Genomic DNA, 20,210 nt, shown 5'->3' with positions numbered 1-20,210 from the left:
TATTCTTATCTACTCTGTAGCCATTATGCCCTTGATCTAACATCAAACAAGTTAATTGTATCCTGAGAATAGATATTTATTCAGTTAAATTCAGAAAGCTGTAAAAAGATCTGAAGTCCTTTATCATGGTAAAATTTCAGGGTGACTCCTGTGTAAAATAGGGTGTATGCCTATTCAGTGGGTCTTACTGTTGGTTGGGTTTGGGGTCTTTGATGTAGATATTGAGTAGAATTCCCAGTGCAAAACAAACCTCACTGTTCAGAAAAGTGCATTATTTTATCTTCTTGTTGTAGTTGATGTTTTGTATCTTGTTTTGTAACTTGAGTAACTTGTACCTACCCCTGGTTTCTGACTGTTTCAATCTGTCAAATGCACATTGTCAAAACTAACCTTACTAGTTCAACTTTTCCAGTGATTGTAAAATTCAAATAGTAAAGTTTACCGTGTAAAAATTTATATTCATCTTTGGGTTTTGTTAATATTATCTGCCTGTATAGAGTAAAATTACTAACTTACTTACATAGGGTAATATCATTTATGCTATTGTGATTTCTTCAGTATTAACTTCCAGGAGTAGTAGATTTTTAAATTTGCAATATTTTCAAGTATTAATAATAGTTTTTAAATACTTTTTAAGTTACATAAAGGTGTCTTGCAAACAACAAATTCTTTAAGCTATACACTCCTTACTTTTGCTTTTGATTTTTTAAATAACATCTATGTAATTTCTTTTACTGAATTAATGACACAGATTTCTTATAACTGACTTAATGTCTTATGTGTCTCCACAGAGGATCCTCAAATTCATCACCAAAGGGTGAAGAACAAAAAGAATCTTTGATTTATCATTCGAAGGACCATTACCCCTTATCTGATGGAGACTGGTCCCCTCTGGAGAAGTAAGTCACTTTGTAATGTCATCATTTGTATAATGATGAGTAATTATAAAACAAAAATTACTATACCTTTTTATTAATTTTCCCCCTGCTCTCTAAGACAGTCAAACTTGCCAAACTTCTGTGATATCAGAATGCAAGACTTGATACTAATTTGAAACTTTGGGAACTTCACAAAATGTCTTACTTCACTATTAAAGAGAGGAAATACAGTTAATAAGATTCCCTCAAGCTGAGAAGAGCGTGGAAAGCTAGTGTGTTCCCTATGATTCACCCTAGCATAAGCAATACTTGATCTGCCAGAACACAAAAGTAATGAATATGTTAAGGTACATTTTACTGCATGAAGTAATCCAAATTGCTCAAGGTAAAGCTAGATCCTAAAGTTGAATCATATTCCACTTCAGAACAGGGGATTTGCCAGAGTTCTGGTATCTTTCTTTGTCCAGAGATACCTAAATCATCCTCAGTTGACTGTGGATTCTTAAAAATGGCATAATACAGCGTGCCAGTCAGTTTTCAGTGACCAGGGCACTTCTGTATGTACATTCAGCACATTCTTCATTTTCTGATGTTCACGCTATTCCTCTTGCATTCAGTTTGTAGATTTTTCAAGGCTCAATCTTTGGATTTCACCACTCTAACCTCAATCTCTGTACGCATAAGAAAGCATTTTGTGCATATGTGGTAGTAATTGAGGTAAATTTTGTGCTTTCCCTGAACCTTGGACCTACAGCAGAGGGCGTATATGTCTCACTTGGCATGCTAAGTAGTATCTTGATTCATCTGAACACTTTGGCAAGTGTCTAGTTCTACTGCTTTTCAGTTTGATGGAGGAATCTGCCTCATAGCAGATACATTCAAAGGTCAGTGAGGATTACTGGTCAGCCTTCCATGATGGCCATTGTTGCTTGCTACCTGCTCAGTGCACAGGTACCTGTTCTTCTGCATCAGTAGGTGGTGCAGAATGGAAGAGTTCAACCTTCAGCCAGTAAATTTTGAAGTGTGTATGATCTCTCTGCTTCACGTGTTTGCTAGGACTGTGGCCTCAGTGGAGTCAGAATGTACCACACCATGCTTGGTGCCTGCTTATTCCCCCAGTGCATAGGTTGTTAATGAACAGAAGCAGTTGGACAGGAAATCCAATTATCATTCTTTTTTATGTTTTGGGCTGACAACCACATCCTCAGTTACACTTAATGAGATGTCTTCAAATGTTCCCCAAAGGTTTGTGGTTTGTGACTGAAATGCAGTCACAGTGTTTGACCCTAAGGACTGACACGTTGCTGTATGGGTTATATCACCTAGATGACTGTAGCATGGAGGCTGATACTCTCTTTCAGTTTATAAAACTCTGAACTAACACAGACTCCAGGTTATATCCAGGAGAGACAGTTCATGCATCTGTTCTCATTCATGTATTAGGGAGCCAGTCTGCTGTAGTAACTTGTTTGTGCCTCATGTGAGGTATCTAGGCTTTTCACAGTTCTGGGGTTGTTTTTTTAACAAAAAGCTACCCAGTCCAGATTGCAGTTCAACAGAGAAATTGCCAATTTTTCTTTTTGTCTTTGGGGAAGACATTGGGTCAGGGGTTCTTTGACGCAAGCCATCTAGGAGGAGAGAAATTTTGCTTTAAATGACTTCTCCTAAGCCATCAAAGAAAGATTTTTATTGCGTAGCTGTCGTAAAGAGGAAGAGAAATGGGAGGTTTTAATAACCTCCTTTTTGGCGATCTGAAAAAGCTAACTAACTTGTAGATCAGTTGTTTGTCTTGCTCTTCAGAACCCTTGCAGGGAGCTCAAGGAAGAAAATAGCACAAGTCCTTTCCATGAGGACATTTCTGTTTGTCCTGCTCAGTATAATAAGATGGAAAGCATAACCAAGGTGGGATCTGTGTGGTTGGGAGCAGCCTTGCTGAGCTGAACCTGAGGGAGCAGAGCACAACTGCAGCAACAAAGGCAAACTGGATCCTGGGCTGCATCCATGGGGCATTAGTGGCAGAGACAGAGATGTGATTATCCCTCTCCTGTTAGTTCTGGTCAGGTCACACGTGGAGGGATATGTCCAGTTCTGGTTCCTACAGTTTAAATTCAGATACTGAGGTTTGTTTATATAAACTCAAACCATAATATATTTTGAATGTCAAAGTGTAAAAAGGGAAGTATTTCTATAATACACGATATAATTGCCCTCTTCAAGGCAGGGTAGGCAAAACCTTCTGTTTCTTTGAATCTCGACAATCCTAAGTGTAAAATGATTTTGAGATCCTTTCTAGTAGGGTGTTCTTCTGGCTTAAAAGTAATCTTGATTGAAGTAAATTTCAGAAGTCTGTTTCTGATTTATGAATAATAACCACTGTAGGAAAACAGGATGGATTTTAAAGGTCATGTAGTTCAAACACATCTGAGGGAGGTTTTCAAGTAATCTCCTTTCCCTCTCCTAAGTTATCTTTTGAATGTCTTTTTCCCTGCATTGGGAATTGATGTTGTTTTGTTCACTTGTGAATTACGTTTGCAAGACCTCTGTTACTCAAATCTCTGCATAGCATGATGAAATGTTATATTTTTACAGAGGCAAGGAGGTTAAAACTATTTTCTGTCTTATTTTTTGATAAACTTTCTATTTGTTCTTCTTTTATTTGAGAAATGGAACATGGGCTGAAGGGAGAACTATTCCTGCACTGCAGATGCAGTGGAGGAATCTATTTAGTGTGGTCACTATGTAAGTCCTTTAATGTCTTTAATGTGATTTTGGTTTTAACCTAATTTCTCACCGTTTGAAAACCCTGCTGGGCTTCTTGCCATGTTGCCAAATAATTGAAGCTCTGTTAAGCTGTTGAAAACTCTACCAACAGTAGCTGCACAAAAATGCATTAATGCATTTTAAACACTGGCTTTCTTTTTTCTTTTTCTTTTTTTTTTATTCTTATTGATTTTGTAGCCCTTTCTCTGAGCAAGTCTGCCCTAAAAGTGATTCAGAACTAGAAGTTAAGCCTGCTGAGAGCTTGCTCAGATCTGAATCTCACATGGAATGGACATGGGGAGGATTCCCAGAGTCAACCAAGGTAAACATCTTTATTGTCTCTAATTTTGTAACTGAGTTTTGGTATATTTAAGGCTGTCCTAGGAGAGGATTGGAAATCTGCTGCTGTTGTTCAGATACGGCTGAAATGGGGAAGTAGCAGCCCCTTGTGGCAGGCAAGGAGAGTCAGCTTTTTTGAGTTCAAAAGCTTCTCGGCAAAGTAATCCCAGAAAATCTAGCAGTGAAGTCTGAAATTTTTGAATTTTTAGTCAGAACCTGAAGGAAGCAGCTTAAGAAATTAATTTTCATTATTGTAGAGTACGTTCTATTTCATTCCAGAGGAACTGTAGCCTTGATAAGAGTAAATTTGGTATCTAACAGAGCTGATAAATCCACACTTTGGCTTTTTCCTTGCTGTGGTTTGGTCAAGTCAGCACTTCCTCTGTGCCAGTTTCTTCACTGAACTTGTAATTAAGCTCTTGTGAAAATTCTTTTGCAGGGAACTTTGCTAATATGGTAAGACATGTTTTATGTAGCTACAACACTTTAAGTTATTTTCTGGTTTCCTTGTGTGATGAGAACTTGTACCATGAGTACAGATTTAATGTTTAGAATGGAATAAAATAAACAGGTGAAATGAAAGGATTGAATAGACTTTTGTTTTTCAGATAAGTAAGAAGGAAAAACTGGAACATTGCAGAACAGCTACCATTACTCCATCAGAGAAGACTCATTTTAGGGTCATCCTCAGCTCTGATGAAGTTGAAGACGATGATGATGTGAAGGATTCTGTCTGTACAGTACTGAAACCTGAGCCAAGAACTCATCCTCTCCTTAAGCAGATGGATGTTAAAGACTCTCTTGCTTCTGCAATCGTAGAACCACAAGTTCCATTGCCATTGGATGGTGATCATCATTCCAGAATATTGATGGATCCTTTACCAGAAACAAAACCAACAGCAAAAACTGACTCTCCTTCAAAAAAGAAAGGTGTGGAATAAAGCTCTTGATTCTTGCCCTCAGTGTGATCTACCAAACTTGAGGTCATAGTGGAAAAAGTGTAAATGTGCCTTTTCAGTTTTTCCTATTTAAAATTTTATCTGACTAAAACTGTACTGAAACTCTGGAACTTAAAAATCATACAAATAAGTCTGAATCTTCCATGACTATGTTTGTATTCAACGTGTCTGGGTAACTTCATCTTAGTAATCCTAGCTGTTAAAATTAACAGGGGTGCACAAGCGAAGCCATCATCAAGGCCCTGATGATATTTACTTGGATGACCTAAAGGCTTTGGAACCTGAAGTTGCAGCACTCTACTTTCCCAAAAGGTGATTTTGAAATAAAATGCTGTAAATCTGGGGTAATTCTGCAGTTGCATTACTTGAGTCATTACATGTATTATTTATGTGCCAGTTCTGATAAAAAAATTGGCTTCAGGTTTTTAGGCTTTTGTGAAGTATTCAGTACTTACCTCATTGTGAAAACTCTAATTTGACAAGAAACACATTGAAAGATCACATGGGAAGTGACTACTGGGAGTTTTCCTCTTTGTGGAACCTGTATGTTCTGCAAACATAGAGGGGAGTACATTTAAACTGTTTTTGTACCAGTATTTTTGTTCAGCCATATTGTAAACTTTTCAGTGGGTCAAACTAATGACTTCAGCCTTAAATCACAATGCGTTTTTTTTTTTAATGTCATTTTTCTTTTCTATTCTGCTTTTTGCAACAGACAGTGTTCTAAAAACACTAAAAGCAGTGCCCTTTTTTTCTTTTTCTTATTTTACAACTTCCTGATAAAGGTTGAGGAGCACAGTATTATTCTGCAGAAGTAGAATGCAGAGGATGTTTTCTTCATTTAAATCCAATTTAGGCAAGAAATATAATTATTGCCTAAGTTAGGGGAGTGTTAGGAAAACTGGAAGCAGTCTGCCAGTATTATGAAGGGTTGGTGTGGGTGTGTGTATCTGGATTTTTTGTTAGGTTGGTTTTAAATTTATGTTGTGAAATGATATAAAAATGCAAAAGCAAGATTTTTTTGGTGGGAGTAATCATATAGTGTGTTCTGTGATCCAAGATCTGTGTAATTTTTTGCAAGTAAAATGCTTTTCACTTTCCTGTAGTGATTCTGATCCTGGCTTCAGGCAGTGGACAGAGTCAGATACCCTTTCTGGTTCCCAGTCACCCCAATCCGTGGGAAGTGCTGCTGCTGATAGTGGTACAGAGTGCATGTCTGACTCTGCTATGGACTTGCCTGATGTTACACTGTCACTTTGTGGAGGTCTCAATGAAAATGGAGAGATTTCTAAAGGTATGTGAAAGGCTAAAGCATGAAGAGGAATAGGGCTCAGGCAGCTAAACAAATGAAGTGTCTTGAAAGCTCTGATTTCCCCCTCACAAAACTTTGGCTTATTACTATGCTCACATTGGGAAAAGGGGATAGAAAATCTTTCATTTTTGTAAAATTCTCAAGCATTTGCCAAGCAGAGATAACAGAATTGAACCTCATATTAATCAAAAACACTTGATATCTTGAGAAGCTTTCTGTCTCCTTTTTTGTACTATATATTATTTATCTGACCAACTACATTGATTTCTGCTTGCCAGTCTTTGCTTAGTCCTAAGTAAATCTTAACAAATCATCTTCTTTCCAATTGCCTGATAATTCTTCTTTTTCAGTTCTTTTTCAAGTGATAAAAAACACCTTTGTGTTAGACTGTTTTCTGCTCTACTTCTATCCTAAATGATTGCTAACCTCTAGATTTTTACTACCTGATTTTTCTCTCCTAATGCTTTAGTCTATTTACTGTTGAAGCTGTATATGTATTTTTGAGGGAGCTTTTAGGAGCATAAAATCTTCATGTACATGTATTGCAGTGTTTTAATATTACTTTTTTAAATGGTCATCCAGTCTCTAATACATTAAGTGAAATTTAGGTGCTTATTAATAAAGATTCAGGACTGTTCTTGTGGTAACATGATAGTAATACTGGATTTGGCTGGAACAAAGGATGTCTTAATTGCAGGGGTCTTCCACTAAATCATGGATTTCTGCAAACATATATAGAACCTAGTTGTGAAAATGCTAGTTAGTGATAATAGTAGTTTTTCAAACTTGAAAAGCTGACATCATCCTTCCCCCTCTTCCAGTGTAGTATGTAGGCCCCTTACCTGCCATTATAGTTTTTGAAGAAAACTTGCCTAGACAAGCATGGCTTTATTTCTCCAGCCTTTGAACTGAATTAGTTCCTCCTTATCCTTCCTCTGCTAATTTCTTAAGGCTCTTTACTGTGACTGTTGAAGTGGTCCAAGGCTTTTTCTGTGGGGAGGCGGCAGTCACAGGACCCTTGACAGGTAGGCCTCAATTAGCACATCTTCAGTGATGCTGCAAGATCAGCAGAGACTCTGAAATGACAGAAAGGGTTTTCCTAGATATAAACTAATCAAGCACCTTGGTATTTTATATTATTACTTTTTAATTAAAGTCTCTTTCTATTGCAGAAAAATTCATGGAACATATCATTACTTATCATGAATTTGCTGAAAACCCTGGACTCATAGACAATCCTAATTTGGTAATACGGATTTATAACAGGTAAATTCTCTGTGTCAGGTAATTAGGTCATAGAAAATCCCATTTCAGATCTGGTCTCTGAAGTGAGCACATTTCTCAGCTTCCATTGTAGTTGGTGTGTGAATCTGTTTGAATCAAAGATTTGCATTAAATTTAGCTTTAGCTTAAGTGAGATTTTTTTTCTGTAATTGCCGCTGATGTTGAATTATATATATTAAAATTACTCTGCTTGCAGAAAATGTTAGTGTTAGTGGTTGGCAGCAAGTATGTATTTTCATCAACATGAGGGCAAGATTTTATGCTGATATTTATTGATCTGTAGACAGATTTTGTAATATCTTACCAATAACATGTTTTAAAACAGGTATTATAACTGGGCATTGGCTGCTCCGATGATTCTGAGTCTGCAGGTCTTTCAGAAGAGTTTGCCTAAGGTAAATAGTTAAATGCATACTTTCCTGGAAAATTTTGTATGTAGTAACACCTGATTATCTCTGGTTTTCTGTGCTAAATAAAACCACATCTAATTTTGCAGGCTACTGTTGAGTCTTGGGTCAAAGAAAAGATGCCAAAGAAGTCTGGAAGGTGGTGGTTCTGGCGCAAGAAAGAAGGCATGACTAAGCAGGTGACTGAGATCTATTGGGATTATTTTCCCCTCTTAGCTGTTAAAAGAAGAAAAAATGTAACTTGTTAAAAGTACCTCAAAACACTGCTTATATAGTTCAGTGTCACTGATGGCCAGCTAATGTTGCAGTAGCTGTAGCTACATCTGTTTATTTGGCCTCACATGCTGCAGCCTTGTCTGGTGTTATTAGTTGCTTCAACAGAATTTATTGTATCCGCCTGTTGCACAGTATAACATTCTTTCTTCTAAGCCATGAGTAGTTATCAGAGCTACTCTTCAGTCACTGCAATATGTTTTAGGAATGTACCTACAAATAAGTAGGTGCTGCACTGCATACTAGTTAAGCTAAGACACCCCATTTTAGACTAAATTAAGCTTTCTAAACCTTGAGTATGGCCCCTAAACTTACTTCCCCACAAAAAAGCCATTTATAAGCTTGAAGGTTGACAACTCCTTTTAATGGTAAATTCATTATGTTAAACTAGCAGTTCCCAATTTCTGGCACAGAGTTTTGTTTCCTGAAATAAGAAAAAGCTTTAATAGAGAATTTCTTCATAAGCATTCTTTTGTTCAATAATTTTTAGAAATTATCATGTAGAATGGTGATTCTGAGACTTAATATAGTTTATGTACTATTTTGGTAGCTGTTTTTTAACTTGGATTTGTTTAAAATACTTGAAATGTCAATATGTTCTTTATTATCATGTTGCTTTAGATACCAGAGGCAAAAGAGGGGAAAACTGAGACGCAAAGAGCAAATGAACTGCCAGCAACTATAAAAGAGCAAGTTAATAGTAGGTGTGTTCCTGTCTGAAGAATTATCTGTGGACTGAATCGTGCCTTTTTTCCTTTTTTTTTCTTTTTTGAATGAAGAGTTCAGTAGTAATGTACTGTAGCAAGAAACATTTTCCTGTAAGCTACTGAAGAGGAACCAGATGTGTATAGCAAACAATTCAGCAAAATAATGTGGCGGCAAACATTGTAGAAGCTACAAATATGCTACAGTTATTTCCTAAATGCTGTTGTGTTTATTTCTTACATCATAACAGCTGACAGAACAAATACATGCCTTTATGTATTTATCATATAAATACATAACCTTTATCAATAGCCCACTACTCTGTAAATACAGTGATGTTGTTTCACTTTGTAGTACTTTTTTCTTTTGTGAAGGCCTAATATTGTATCAATAATTTAAACCATGTGGAATTTTTGTAACATTAAATAATTCAAACAATAAAATAGTACTAATCACTGTGCACATGTTGCCCAAGTTGTGTAGACAGCTATCAGTGCTTAGCACAAAACTCTCCCATTCTAGGGTACTTACTATGCATATGCATATTCTTGCATAATTTTGCAAAGGTACTTGTAAATGTTGGTGTCTTACAGACTTAAAGAACAAAATATATTGTGATTTAATACTTCAGAGAAACTAAATGCTGCTTTTAATCTTGAAATCTCTAATGAGCAGGAAAGTAAGTCTGTGAATAACCTTAAAAGGTGAGCTCCTCCACTAACACCCCCTCAGCTGAAATGCCATAGTAACTGAGGCAGCTTCTTCAAAAACAAAGCACTACTGCCATCCAGTGTCCCTTTCCATCTGCAGTTTCCCTAGTTCATCAATGCAGTATTAGTGACCAGCTGACACTGTGTCTTTGCTAAACCCATCGTGTGTGGAGCCAGCTGGTAACAGTCACGTTTAGAGCTCCACCAGTACTGGCATTCCAAGCCTCCCTTGCCTACTGGCTTGTACTGGCTTTATCTGGGCATTCACTAGACCGTGCACTTCCTTGATCTGTGCTATCAGGTAGCAGCAGCAAATCCTCAGCATAAGCAGAAATTACTCTGGCATAAGCATCTTACTCTGTTAAGGAAGGATTTTATGTAGCTTACATTTATTCTGGTTGATGTCATGTTAGGCCTCCAGAGGATGATTCTTCTAGTGATGAAGCATCCCAGGAGTTGAAGGAATCCCTGAAAATGGATTCTGCCCCAGCAGAGCATCCACCCCATGGGAATGTTACATCTTATAAGAAGTCACTTAGATTGTCTTCAGACCAAATAGTAAGTGACATGCCTGCCTTGTGTGTAGGATGCTTCATAATATTAAAAAAAATTCTTGAAAAAGAAATTTAAAGTGTATCCTTGTGCAAGGGAGGAAACTGCAGGGAATTTCTGATTTTTTTTATGTTGTATTTTTTCAAGAATTTGTTTGGATGAAAAAATAGCAATTTTTTATGATGTTCCATAATCAAATTTCTGTATTAAGATGTTGCCAGAAAAGTGTCATTGTTTGCTTCTGCAGTTTGGATATCCTGAGATCTGCACATCTGTGTAATAGCATACATTTAAATTGGTGTGCAATTTATTCACTGTGGTCTTAATTTACAAATTAGTTCTGCTACTGTCTAAATGTATGATTTTCATCAGGGAAGAATTTTGAGGAAAGCATCCACTGAGTAGAAAATACAGTTGTATCCTATGGCAAACTGTGAGATCAGTTTGATAGTGCTACAAGTCTGCTGTAGTAGCAAGAATTCAAGTGGTGGAGAGTGAAATATTTGTAGGCAGTACAAGAGTTGTTTTCGTACACATGTACCCGGGCTGCAACAGGCTTGGACAGCAAAACCATTGTGCCAGTGTTGAACCATGGGTCACTTTTTGATGAGTTAATCAAAGTAGACAAGGAAGAGTATATGAGCCATTCTGTGCAGCTCATTTGTGATTCTAAAATCATAAAAGTTTTAGAGGGAGGGCCACTCACATTTTCAATCATTTTTATTCTACAGGCAAAGTTGAAGCTCAGAGATGGCCCTAATGATGTTGTGTTTAGTATTACAACCCAGTATCAAGGGACTTGTCGTTGTGCAGGAACAATATACCTTTGGAACTGGAATGATAAAATCATAATATCAGACATTGATGGAACAATAACCAAGTAAGTGGCTTAGGGGTTTTTGGTTTTTTGGTTTTTTTTTTTTACCTTGCTTTATTTATCCTGTCCTGCTTTTCAAAACAAAGTAAAGAAACTTTATTTGAGACAACTATTAAAGGATGCTCATTAATAATGTTGCTTAGGTTTTAATTTGTACTTGCCTTTAAAGCAAACCAGAAAATGTACTTTAAAAGAATAATGCCAAGATGATAACATTTACCGTGTGATTGTTCCCTCTACTAGACTTCTGCAGGTTTAGCAGCCACAGGTTAACTTGGAAGCTGTCTTGTATTGAATGACCCCACTAATTGCTCTGTCTGGTCTGTTTATTAATTCTCTCTGTAAATAGTTGGACCTTGTGTAGAAATATTTCTGTAAATATTCTTTCTAAATTGTATGTTCATTAATGGTTGTCTTCAACAAAAATCATATACCATGTGTCAGGTATCTTTGATTCTTGTTTTAGGTCTGATGCTTTGGGACATATCCTCCCTCAGTTTGGCAAGGACTGGACTCATCAGGGCATTGCAAAACTTTATCATTCCATAAATGAGTGAGTAGGCCATCTATGAAACAGCTAGGATTTTCTGGAATATGGGAATTAATGTATAAGTAATTGGATAGTTGTTAAAAATTATGCAGTTTATTAAAATGTACTGGTCAAAATGCTGGGGAGTGAGCAACTTTTGTCATACACAAATGAAACTAAGTTCTTCCCACAGATATAAACTCTTACAGGAATGCAAGCCACCACTTTTACTAGCTCCCTTCTCAGACATTTTGTTCTGCATTTTAGCTTTTAAAAACTGTATGTAATATTTTCATGAATACAAAGGAGAACCGTAATAGAAATCATTTCTCAAGCATGCATGTCTGTTTCCACCAACTCAGGTTGGTCACTAAGCCTTTCAGAAATATATGGCATAAATTTAAAACTAATTAGTGTCCTTCCAACGCATAAGTGTTTTCTGGTTTAATGGGTTTGCTTTCAACCGGGTCATTGCTCCATAGGTTATATGGCTATATGTTCTGGAACGACTTTTTTCAAAACCACTGTGATGACAGAAATAATACTTGTTAACTCAGGATGATCAACTGTTAGAGACTTCAGAATTAAATTAAAATAATCATCTTTTGTCTTTGTTTTTTAGTAGTGTTTCTTTCCACCAAAATATTTGGGGTCTTATAATTTATTGTTGGCTTTCATGTGGCCCCTTTTGATTCATGGGAGATAACATGAATATTACTGTTTTGTTTGGGTGGCTTGGGGTGGGTTTTTTTGTTTATTCAGTGCATAATAGTTTTGGAGTTATTTGCCAAATTGAATCAAGTCTTTGAAAACGCACATAAACACTCAAGCCTTTTGTGCATGCAGTTACTGTATACAAATCTGTGTAACAGATGAACATACAAAGTCTACAGGAAGAATTTAGAGGCTTAATGAATGCTTGTTGTTATCCATCGTTCACTCTGCACTGCAAATTCTGCCAACAACCTGAAAAAGACAGGAGATCTGGCACCCATTATTGTGTGATGCAGATAATTTTAATAATTGCTGTCATCCTATAGCTGGGCTGAAAGAAGCTGAATAAAACCAGTGTGGTGCTTAGAAAAACAGTGTGGTACTACGCAGTCTAGTCCATCTAATTGTGTCCTCTGAGTTTTACCATCCCTTTTCTGTTTGCACTTCCTGTTTCTCAGATTTGATTGTCATATATTTAAACTACTACATGCCTTGCAGATTCTTATAACAATAGAGAAGTCTTCTCCTTGTCTGTGTGCAGAGCTCTGCAGCAATTCAATAGCTAAACTGGTGCCTCTGGACATTGCTGTAATTGTGTACTTATCTTTGCAAAGAAACTTCAGCAGGAATGTGAACAAAGCTGGTAATTTACTTTCTAGAAATGGCTACAAGTTCCTGTACTGTTCCGCCCGTGCCATTGGGATGGCAGATATCACCAGAGGATACCTGCACTGGGTGAATGACAAAGGAACAATTCTCCCCAGGGGCCCCCTCATGTTGTCCCCCAGCAGTTTGTTTTCTGCCTTTCATAGGTAAGCTTGTGGGATTTCTTATATCAGTTCCCTCCCCATTTCAGAGAAAGAGATTAAAAATATTTGGTATTACAGCTGTGATGAAACGTTCCACTCTGGACTGTATTTGCTACTGAGACTTGATGTCTCTTCAGTGATCATTTAAAAACTCTGTTTTGTCTGAATTCCACTTGTATACTTCTGTTCCTGTGGGCATGTTAGAAGTGGCTACAAAACACAACATATCAGTCCAAGAGGAGCTCATTTTCCCTTCTCTTTATTCATCTGGTCCATGACCAATGACTCTTGGGTTCTGTTTATATCAGTACATTTTTCTTTTTCAAGCATATCAAGCAAGGTTTGCAGTGCAGTGCTACTACAGAAGGTAGAGAGAAAAGAAAAAATCTGAGGAATGTAGACTGTCTTGTGAAATGATCTTGTGGTGCTGAGATTGCTCCATATACAGCTAAAAAAAAGTTTAAAGTTTAGGCATGGTTCAACTCAGTTGGTCTTTTGGACCAGCCATAGTCTACCTGTTCTTGATGGGAGGAGCTAATAATGGACAAGTGTTGGGGTTGGTTATTTGTGGAGGGGGATTTGTTTATTTAGATTTTGTTGGGGTTTTATTGCTCATTTGTTTTTTATTTTGGTACAGATACAATGAGACAGCAACTTCCATTAATGTCATGGGCTTCATGCACTTTTAACAGAGACAGGAGTTGTAACAAGTACACTTCTGTGTACTTGATTAGATCTTCTGATTCAGATAGTCAGCTACAAAAAAGCAGTTCACTCAGCTGGGAATTCCATTCCCATTTACACTTGGCCTATGCACAGTATTCACCTTTTTTTTTACTGTAGGTGTTGGAAAAGAGGGTATGTTGGATTGTTTCTTGTATTGTTCTTGGAGAGCTAAGTAGCACTGTATGTATGCATAGAGGATACCTTCTATCAAATCATGATTTAGAATTTGACTGTTGAAATTTTATTTTAGGGAAGTGATAGAAAAGAAGCCTGAAAAGTTCAAAATCGAATGTTTGAATGATATCAAGAATTTGTTTGCTCCCAGTAAACAGCCTTTCTATGCTGCTTTTGGAAACAGGCCCAATGTAAGTGCCTCTTTCTAACTGAAGGGTTAAAATGCATGTACTTGAGAAGCAAAACAAACAGGATTTTCTTTTTGTGTTTATGAAAATTTGGATATGGAAGTGGTACACTGCTGCTTTTTTGGGTTTGATCGGGAAAAGCCACATGCAGATACCTTAAATAAAAGTTGCTACAACTGCTTATTTGAGAAAGGTGGCAAAGATGCATTAATGTTCTCAGAATTTTATGTGCCACCTTTCCAAATTATTTTAAAGTATTTTTGACTGCTTTGTGACCTAAGGGTGTTAATTTCGTGCTTTCCAGTCTTAAATCCCTTTTCCAGTTTTCCAGTTCCTGTATTTTCTCTACAGCTCAGTGCTTCTCTAATTGAGTGAGAGAAAAAGGGGTATTGTCAGAAGAATATTGTCACAGGGAGTGATGCTGTATGGTGTAGACTTTGTGCATGTTTGTGGTCCTAGGCTTGGGCACAGGAATTAAGTGTTTGGGGGAAGGGGGAGTATTTTGTTATAGTGTACGTGTGTCTGTTTTGGGGGTGGGGTTTTTTTTTTTTAGTGTTGTTTGGGGACTTTTTTTTAATCGGTAATTTTACTGTAACCTTTTTGGATCAGCTTTTCTCATTCCTTTGAGAAATTGCTTGTTATCACATTCAGTAAGGAAATGTTGAGGCATGTACTTGTGTTGGTGCTTTTGCAGGATGTATATGCCTACTTGCAAGTGGGAGTTCCAGACTGCAGAATATTTACTGTGAATCCAAAGGGTGAACTGATCCAAGAACAGACTAAGGGAAACAAATCCTCGTAAGACCATTTTTGTTATTTCAGCTAAAAACAGTGTTTAGAAATGGGATTATAAAATAATTGCATTTTTGACTGTGTTCTCCTTTTACATATGACATGCAAAACCAAATTTGCCAGGGACTTACAGCTTTCAATACTTGAGTGAAACTTTTCAAAATCAAAATTGGCAAAATAAAGTTGAAAATCGCTTCTGCGGTGATGGGACCTTATTTGACTGGAACTTTCTGGTCTAGACTTCTAAAGCTACATTTGGCTACAGCTGAACAATAACTAGACTATTAAATAATGGTCTTTCTTTTTATTTAATACAGGTATTACAGACTGAGTGAGCTTGTGGAATATGTGTTCCCATTGATAAATAAAGAACAGAGTTCTGCATTTCCATGCCCAGAATTCAGCTCTTTTTGCTACTGGAGAGAGCCTCTTCCTGACCTTAACATGGATGACCTGGCCTGAAAAGTACTTCTCAGCAGGAGATGGAATTTCATATTGAGCTACTCAACTTCAGTTTAAATGTGAAGAACTTTATTAATGAGGATGCTAATTTATATATTGGTACCGTAAGTCTTACTAAAGAAATCACTTTAATTTCATTGGTTTGAAACAAAGAAAATGCAAAGCTACTGGCTATTTTTTGTGGGAGGATGTGTGGATTTTTGTGTTTGTTTGTTTATTGCTTGTTATTTTATACCTGTTCTAAGGCACTTGAGATTGGCCTGTTGTTGATGGTCATGGTACCCAAGTGCTTCAGGGCAACTAAATGCTGAGATAAACTATGACTTTGCATTTTCATCAATACAGACCTTATTGTAAACATAGATTATTCTTTTTAAGTTGTCTTAAGTATATTTTCTAAAATGAAGCCAAAAAGCGTATGGAAACTGCCAAATAGAATGTCAGACCTATTAATGAAAAACATGGTTAAATGTTCAGATGGGCATTTAGGCCATTTTTGAAAGGAGCCAGAGCCTAAGACCACTGTGCTCTTTCTCAGCTAGAATACAGAAAATGTACAGACCTTACTAGCCTGCCAGATTCTGAAGACATGAAATTCCTCTTTAAATGTAAATATGCCTTTTGTTACATGTGTAAGACTGGGCTTGTACAAATCACACTCAAACTAATTCTGCTTATTACCTTTTTTTTTTTACACACAATGTTTATTTCATGAGTTTGTGAAAATGAAAGTTGTCTTCAGACACTTGTATGGCTTTTGTTATTTCCAGGCTGTGCTGGGTCATGTTAAATTTTCATCAAGAAAAATCTGGGAACATTTCTGTAAGAGTTGGAGAACTGGCATTTTTATTTCCTTTTTCAGCACAGAGATAGTGTGTACATGTGTGTATGCTGTGTAGGCCAGTAAAATGTATGTATAGATTATATTCAGGGAATTGTAATACTAAAAAAAATTATGTATTTAATTTTTTAATTGTCTACTGCAGGTCTTTCCAGAGTTCTGTATTGCAGGTTTTCAGTAGCTGGAAGAAAATGCAACTCAATAGTCAGATTCCAGCTGTGAGAATGGTTAAATGCTGTAGAGCAGAATACAACCTTTTTTTTTTTTTTTAAGTTTTGGGTTATTCACAAAAATCATGCTGGTCATTCCTCAGGTTCCAGTCAGAGCCTGTGAACAAATTACATTCCAGTTCTGGTGTTTATCAGCTATAAAAGCAGCTAATTGTTCTTTCTCCAAAAGTACTTGAAGGCAAAGGTGGCTGCTTTTAAAGCTGAATTAGTGCATTTAACTTCTTTTGGACAGAACTATGGTGAGAATGTATCATTCCACCAGCCCAAAGGGCTTAAGGACTACAGTCATTTAAACATCATGTAAACACCGGTTCACTCGGTTTTACTACCTGCAAAAGCATACATTTAGAGGATTTTATGCCCCTCCAGGAGTATTTTTTTCTCCACAGTTCTGATGTAACACCAGCTAACTCTGGACAATTGGTGAACTACTGGGGGTGGCATTTTGAAATCATTATATAAATGAAATTACTTTTTTCCCACATTATAAAATTCTAATGTATTCCTGTATTTATAAAACACTGGATAAAGAGTGGAGGCAAGCAAAATCAACCTGGAATCTCTTTCAGAGCAGAAGAAGGAGAGTGGGATAAAAAAAGATACTTACCTGTCACGGTGTGTTGTGCATGTCAGTGAATTGAAAGGCATCCTCATTTTTGTACTGTGAGAACAATAATTTCTGTGATTCTTGGTCACCAGTCTACTCAGTGTTTAAGTGGCTATCACAGGATTTAACTCAAAGGATATTTTACTGCTTTTTTTCTTGTGTTTTTTTCAATGTCAAAAGCTTGCAAATATCATTGCTTGTGGGTTTTTTCCCTTTTCTTACCTTTTATCCCATAGATTTCATTAGTAACTAAAATTTTCATGATCACCAAGTGCTTTGAATATCAATGTGATTTGAGCTTTTAAGTCACTTAAATACTTTAAAATGAATAAATAAGAATCCAGCATAATAAAGTATTTTAATTATGAGATGAAATATTCTATCTAAAGATTCTATTTTGCATAAAGGGAGTGAAGCAGCTTTTCCTGAAACAGTCTTTTTGTGGATGTCAAAATTTGCTCTACCATGCTTAAATCTACTCTTGGTAGCCCTGGTATTACACAGCTTTTCTAAAAATGAAAGCACTTCATGAAACCATGATGAGTTCCCACATGGGACAGATTGTTACCATGGTTTGGCTGTGTCTTTTTTGGTTAATATTCTTTTTTCACTTGTTTGTGTTTGTCTTTTTTCCTTCAATTCCCTTCAACTTTTCAGACTGTTGTAAAGATAAGCTGTGGATCAAGGTGGGGACTTGAGTAAATGAGAAGCGTGGAAAAATAGTATCAGGTATATCTCCAAGTACATATACTTCCAGCTGGTATGAAAATAGGGGTTGTATGAGTTGTGTTGAGAGCTCCTCATTCTGCTAACATGTCACTTTGTCACTTTGCATTGTAGGAGTGTCCAAAAGGTTGTTTAATTTAAAAAATCGATTTTTTTTTCTCTGTAACAGCTACAGTTTGATACTTGTTTTTTGATAAAATGTAAATGTTGTTGAGTCTTTCTGATGTGAGTAGGGCAGGGGGCTTGTTTTTTCTAACTCTGGCTTGTATTTGAAGCTTTTTAGATTGTTTGTGAACCCCGTTTAGGGACAGAAAATGGGGCCTGTGTTCTTGGGGCTGCTGGGCACTTTACTGACTCTAGAGCAGACATCTCTTTGCTATCAAACTGTGGGCTTGTGCCGCAATATTAATGTGCAGGGGGGGAAATAATTATGCATTAGCCTGTCCTTTGTTACCTTAGTGGAGAGAAGTGGCCTGAAACTAATGTTTGAGAACAAGTTGTGCTATACCGATGTAAAATTAGCGCAAGCTACATCATTCTTTCTGTGAAAGAGGAACTTCTAAGTGTGCCTGGCTGTGGGCACACCACGCCCCTGTTGAGACTGTGTTGTTGAAGATGCAGATCCTCTTAGTGTTGGACCCCCTCAAAGGCTGAGTCAATGACACCTGTCTGGGAGTAAATAAGGAACATTGCAATCCAAAACTCGTTAGTGACTCGGACATTACCCGTTTCTATAATGATTTAAAGATCAGCAGTTTTAAGGGTATGCTTTTCTGGATTTAATGTTTTTTATTGTTTACTGTACCAAGCATGTTTGTACTTCAAAAGATTGGGCTTTCATTCCCAACGGTATACAAATGCATGTGCAATCCTGGCTCATGTCTTCTTAACTTTCTGTCATTCAGTATATGCCTTCCAAAACAATTTTTTTTTTTCTGTTCAACTGGAAAAGTTTTAACACTTGTGTCAACTCCATTATGGAACTTCTGAAGCCAATTCTGAATCCATTTATGGTAAATGCAAAAGAGATGAGATTTCATGTTAATATTTCATGAAAGTCTTCTAGAAAATGCTGTCATATGAATGAGTTGTTTGAATGACTGTAAAGCAAATTCCTAATGGAACATCACAGATAGAGAATTTGAGATGCCTTTAAAGTGTCACTTTTGCCTGAAGAAATTTTAGTTTCCAGAGTTAAAATTTGCTAAATAGAAAGGAATTGTTTGGGACTTCTTTAGAGTGTTAATTACTTCCAGATGAAAGTTAAAATGTTGGTTTATTTTGAGGGTGGGAAAACTCTCTTCAGTTATTTGTTTCATTTTTTATCTTGAAGATGCGGAATACTTGATTGTTAAGCAACCCAATCACTAATAAGGTAGTGTGTTTAAAATGTCAAATCTGTGATCATACCAATACAGTGGTTTCTGTTAAGACTGGACTGTCTTGGGTACAGCAACCCACACTTCAGTGCAATGTTTATTGGTGTTCTGAACAATGTTATCACAATAAAAACAGACTTAAAGTGAAATTTCTCTTTATTTTGTGCTTGGTAATTCCTTTATTGTACTGCTGAATGACTAAATGCGGGGCTATTAAAATTATATTTAGGCTTAACATAGAATTCAAGTTGATCTTCTGAGGACTACAGTACATATGCTTTCTTTCATGCTTGATTTACTTTTTTTCAGAGTATTTATACAGCTGATAAAAAATTGCTGTCATCAAGCTTAACTTCTGTGCCAGTACCAATACTGGCTTATAAATACAATGAAAAGCAAACATGCACTTCGTAATATAAAATATCAGGTAACAGAGGCATGACTTGGGAATGTACAAGCTGCCATGAAGAAAATGTTGTGAGTGCAGTTTGAGCTCTTGTAAATCTGCCCTAATTTGGAGTTTTATCCTATTTCCATCAAAGTTAACTTTTCCCTTTCAAGGCAAAGAGTATTGTCTTCCACAGCAGTTGATAAATGGTTTGAAGCAAATACTGTGAGGCTGTCTTGGAAAAGGGGCCTCAAGCTTTCAGTAGAAATTGATTTTCCTGGTCTCTTGCTGCTCTTGGTAAATGCAGCCAACAGCCTACATGGGAAACCTGACTGATCAATCACATTAGGATGGATCTGCATGAAAAGGTCAGTGATGCTGTGCCTTTTGGTCCTTCTGTGGTGTCACTGGTGTTAGTGCTGGTGTTCTGTCACCTCCTGTGTTCCTACCAGGTTCTCCCCATGACTCTGCTGACATGCTGCACTCGTTCTTCACACCACAGTCTGCTCACTGCCCATCTTTCCCACCTGGGTCCCACTGCGTCCTCAGTGCTGCAGTGACTCCCCCAGTGCAAGCAACAGCAGGGTGG

The 20,210-nt window shown here is 36.9% G+C and overlaps 1 protein-coding gene across 2 annotated transcripts in view; it reads left to right on the top strand.

The window, feature by feature from the left end:
• The window catches only part of LPIN2 (lipin 2), a 43,029-nt gene extending 23,647 nt beyond the window's left edge, over window positions 1–19,382 (top strand). For both annotated transcript variants that reach the window (XM_063395904.1, XM_063395894.1), the window contains exons 5-20: window positions 792–899; window positions 3,837–3,960; window positions 4,586–4,907; window positions 5,149–5,248; window positions 6,043–6,230; window positions 7,421–7,514; window positions 7,858–7,927; window positions 8,029–8,118; window positions 8,834–8,916; window positions 10,041–10,185; window positions 10,911–11,059; window positions 11,523–11,609; window positions 12,959–13,111; window positions 14,085–14,199; window positions 14,891–14,994; window positions 15,306–19,382. In XM_063395904.1, the coding sequence (XP_063251974.1) occupies window positions 792–899; window positions 3,837–3,960; window positions 4,586–4,907; window positions 5,149–5,248; window positions 6,043–6,230; window positions 7,421–7,514; window positions 7,858–7,927; window positions 8,029–8,118; window positions 8,834–8,916; window positions 10,041–10,185; window positions 10,911–11,059; window positions 11,523–11,609; window positions 12,959–13,111; window positions 14,085–14,199; window positions 14,891–14,994; window positions 15,306–15,450 (2,077 nt within the window). In that variant the 3' untranslated portion in view covers window positions 15,451–19,382. The remainder of the gene's footprint in view (window positions 1–791; window positions 900–3,836; window positions 3,961–4,585; window positions 4,908–5,148; window positions 5,249–6,042; window positions 6,231–7,420; window positions 7,515–7,857; window positions 7,928–8,028; window positions 8,119–8,833; window positions 8,917–10,040; window positions 10,186–10,910; window positions 11,060–11,522; window positions 11,610–12,958; window positions 13,112–14,084; window positions 14,200–14,890; window positions 14,995–15,305) is intronic.
• The last annotated feature ends 828 nt before the right edge of the window (window positions 19,383–20,210 follow it).

Source organism: Prinia subflava, chromosome 1 (genome assembly GCF_021018805.1).
Source record: "Prinia subflava isolate CZ2003 ecotype Zambia chromosome 1, Cam_Psub_1.2, whole genome shotgun sequence".
Taxonomy (NCBI): domain Eukaryota; kingdom Metazoa; phylum Chordata; class Aves; order Passeriformes; family Cisticolidae; genus Prinia; species Prinia subflava.
This window is presented reverse-complemented; position numbering and strand designations above follow the sequence as displayed.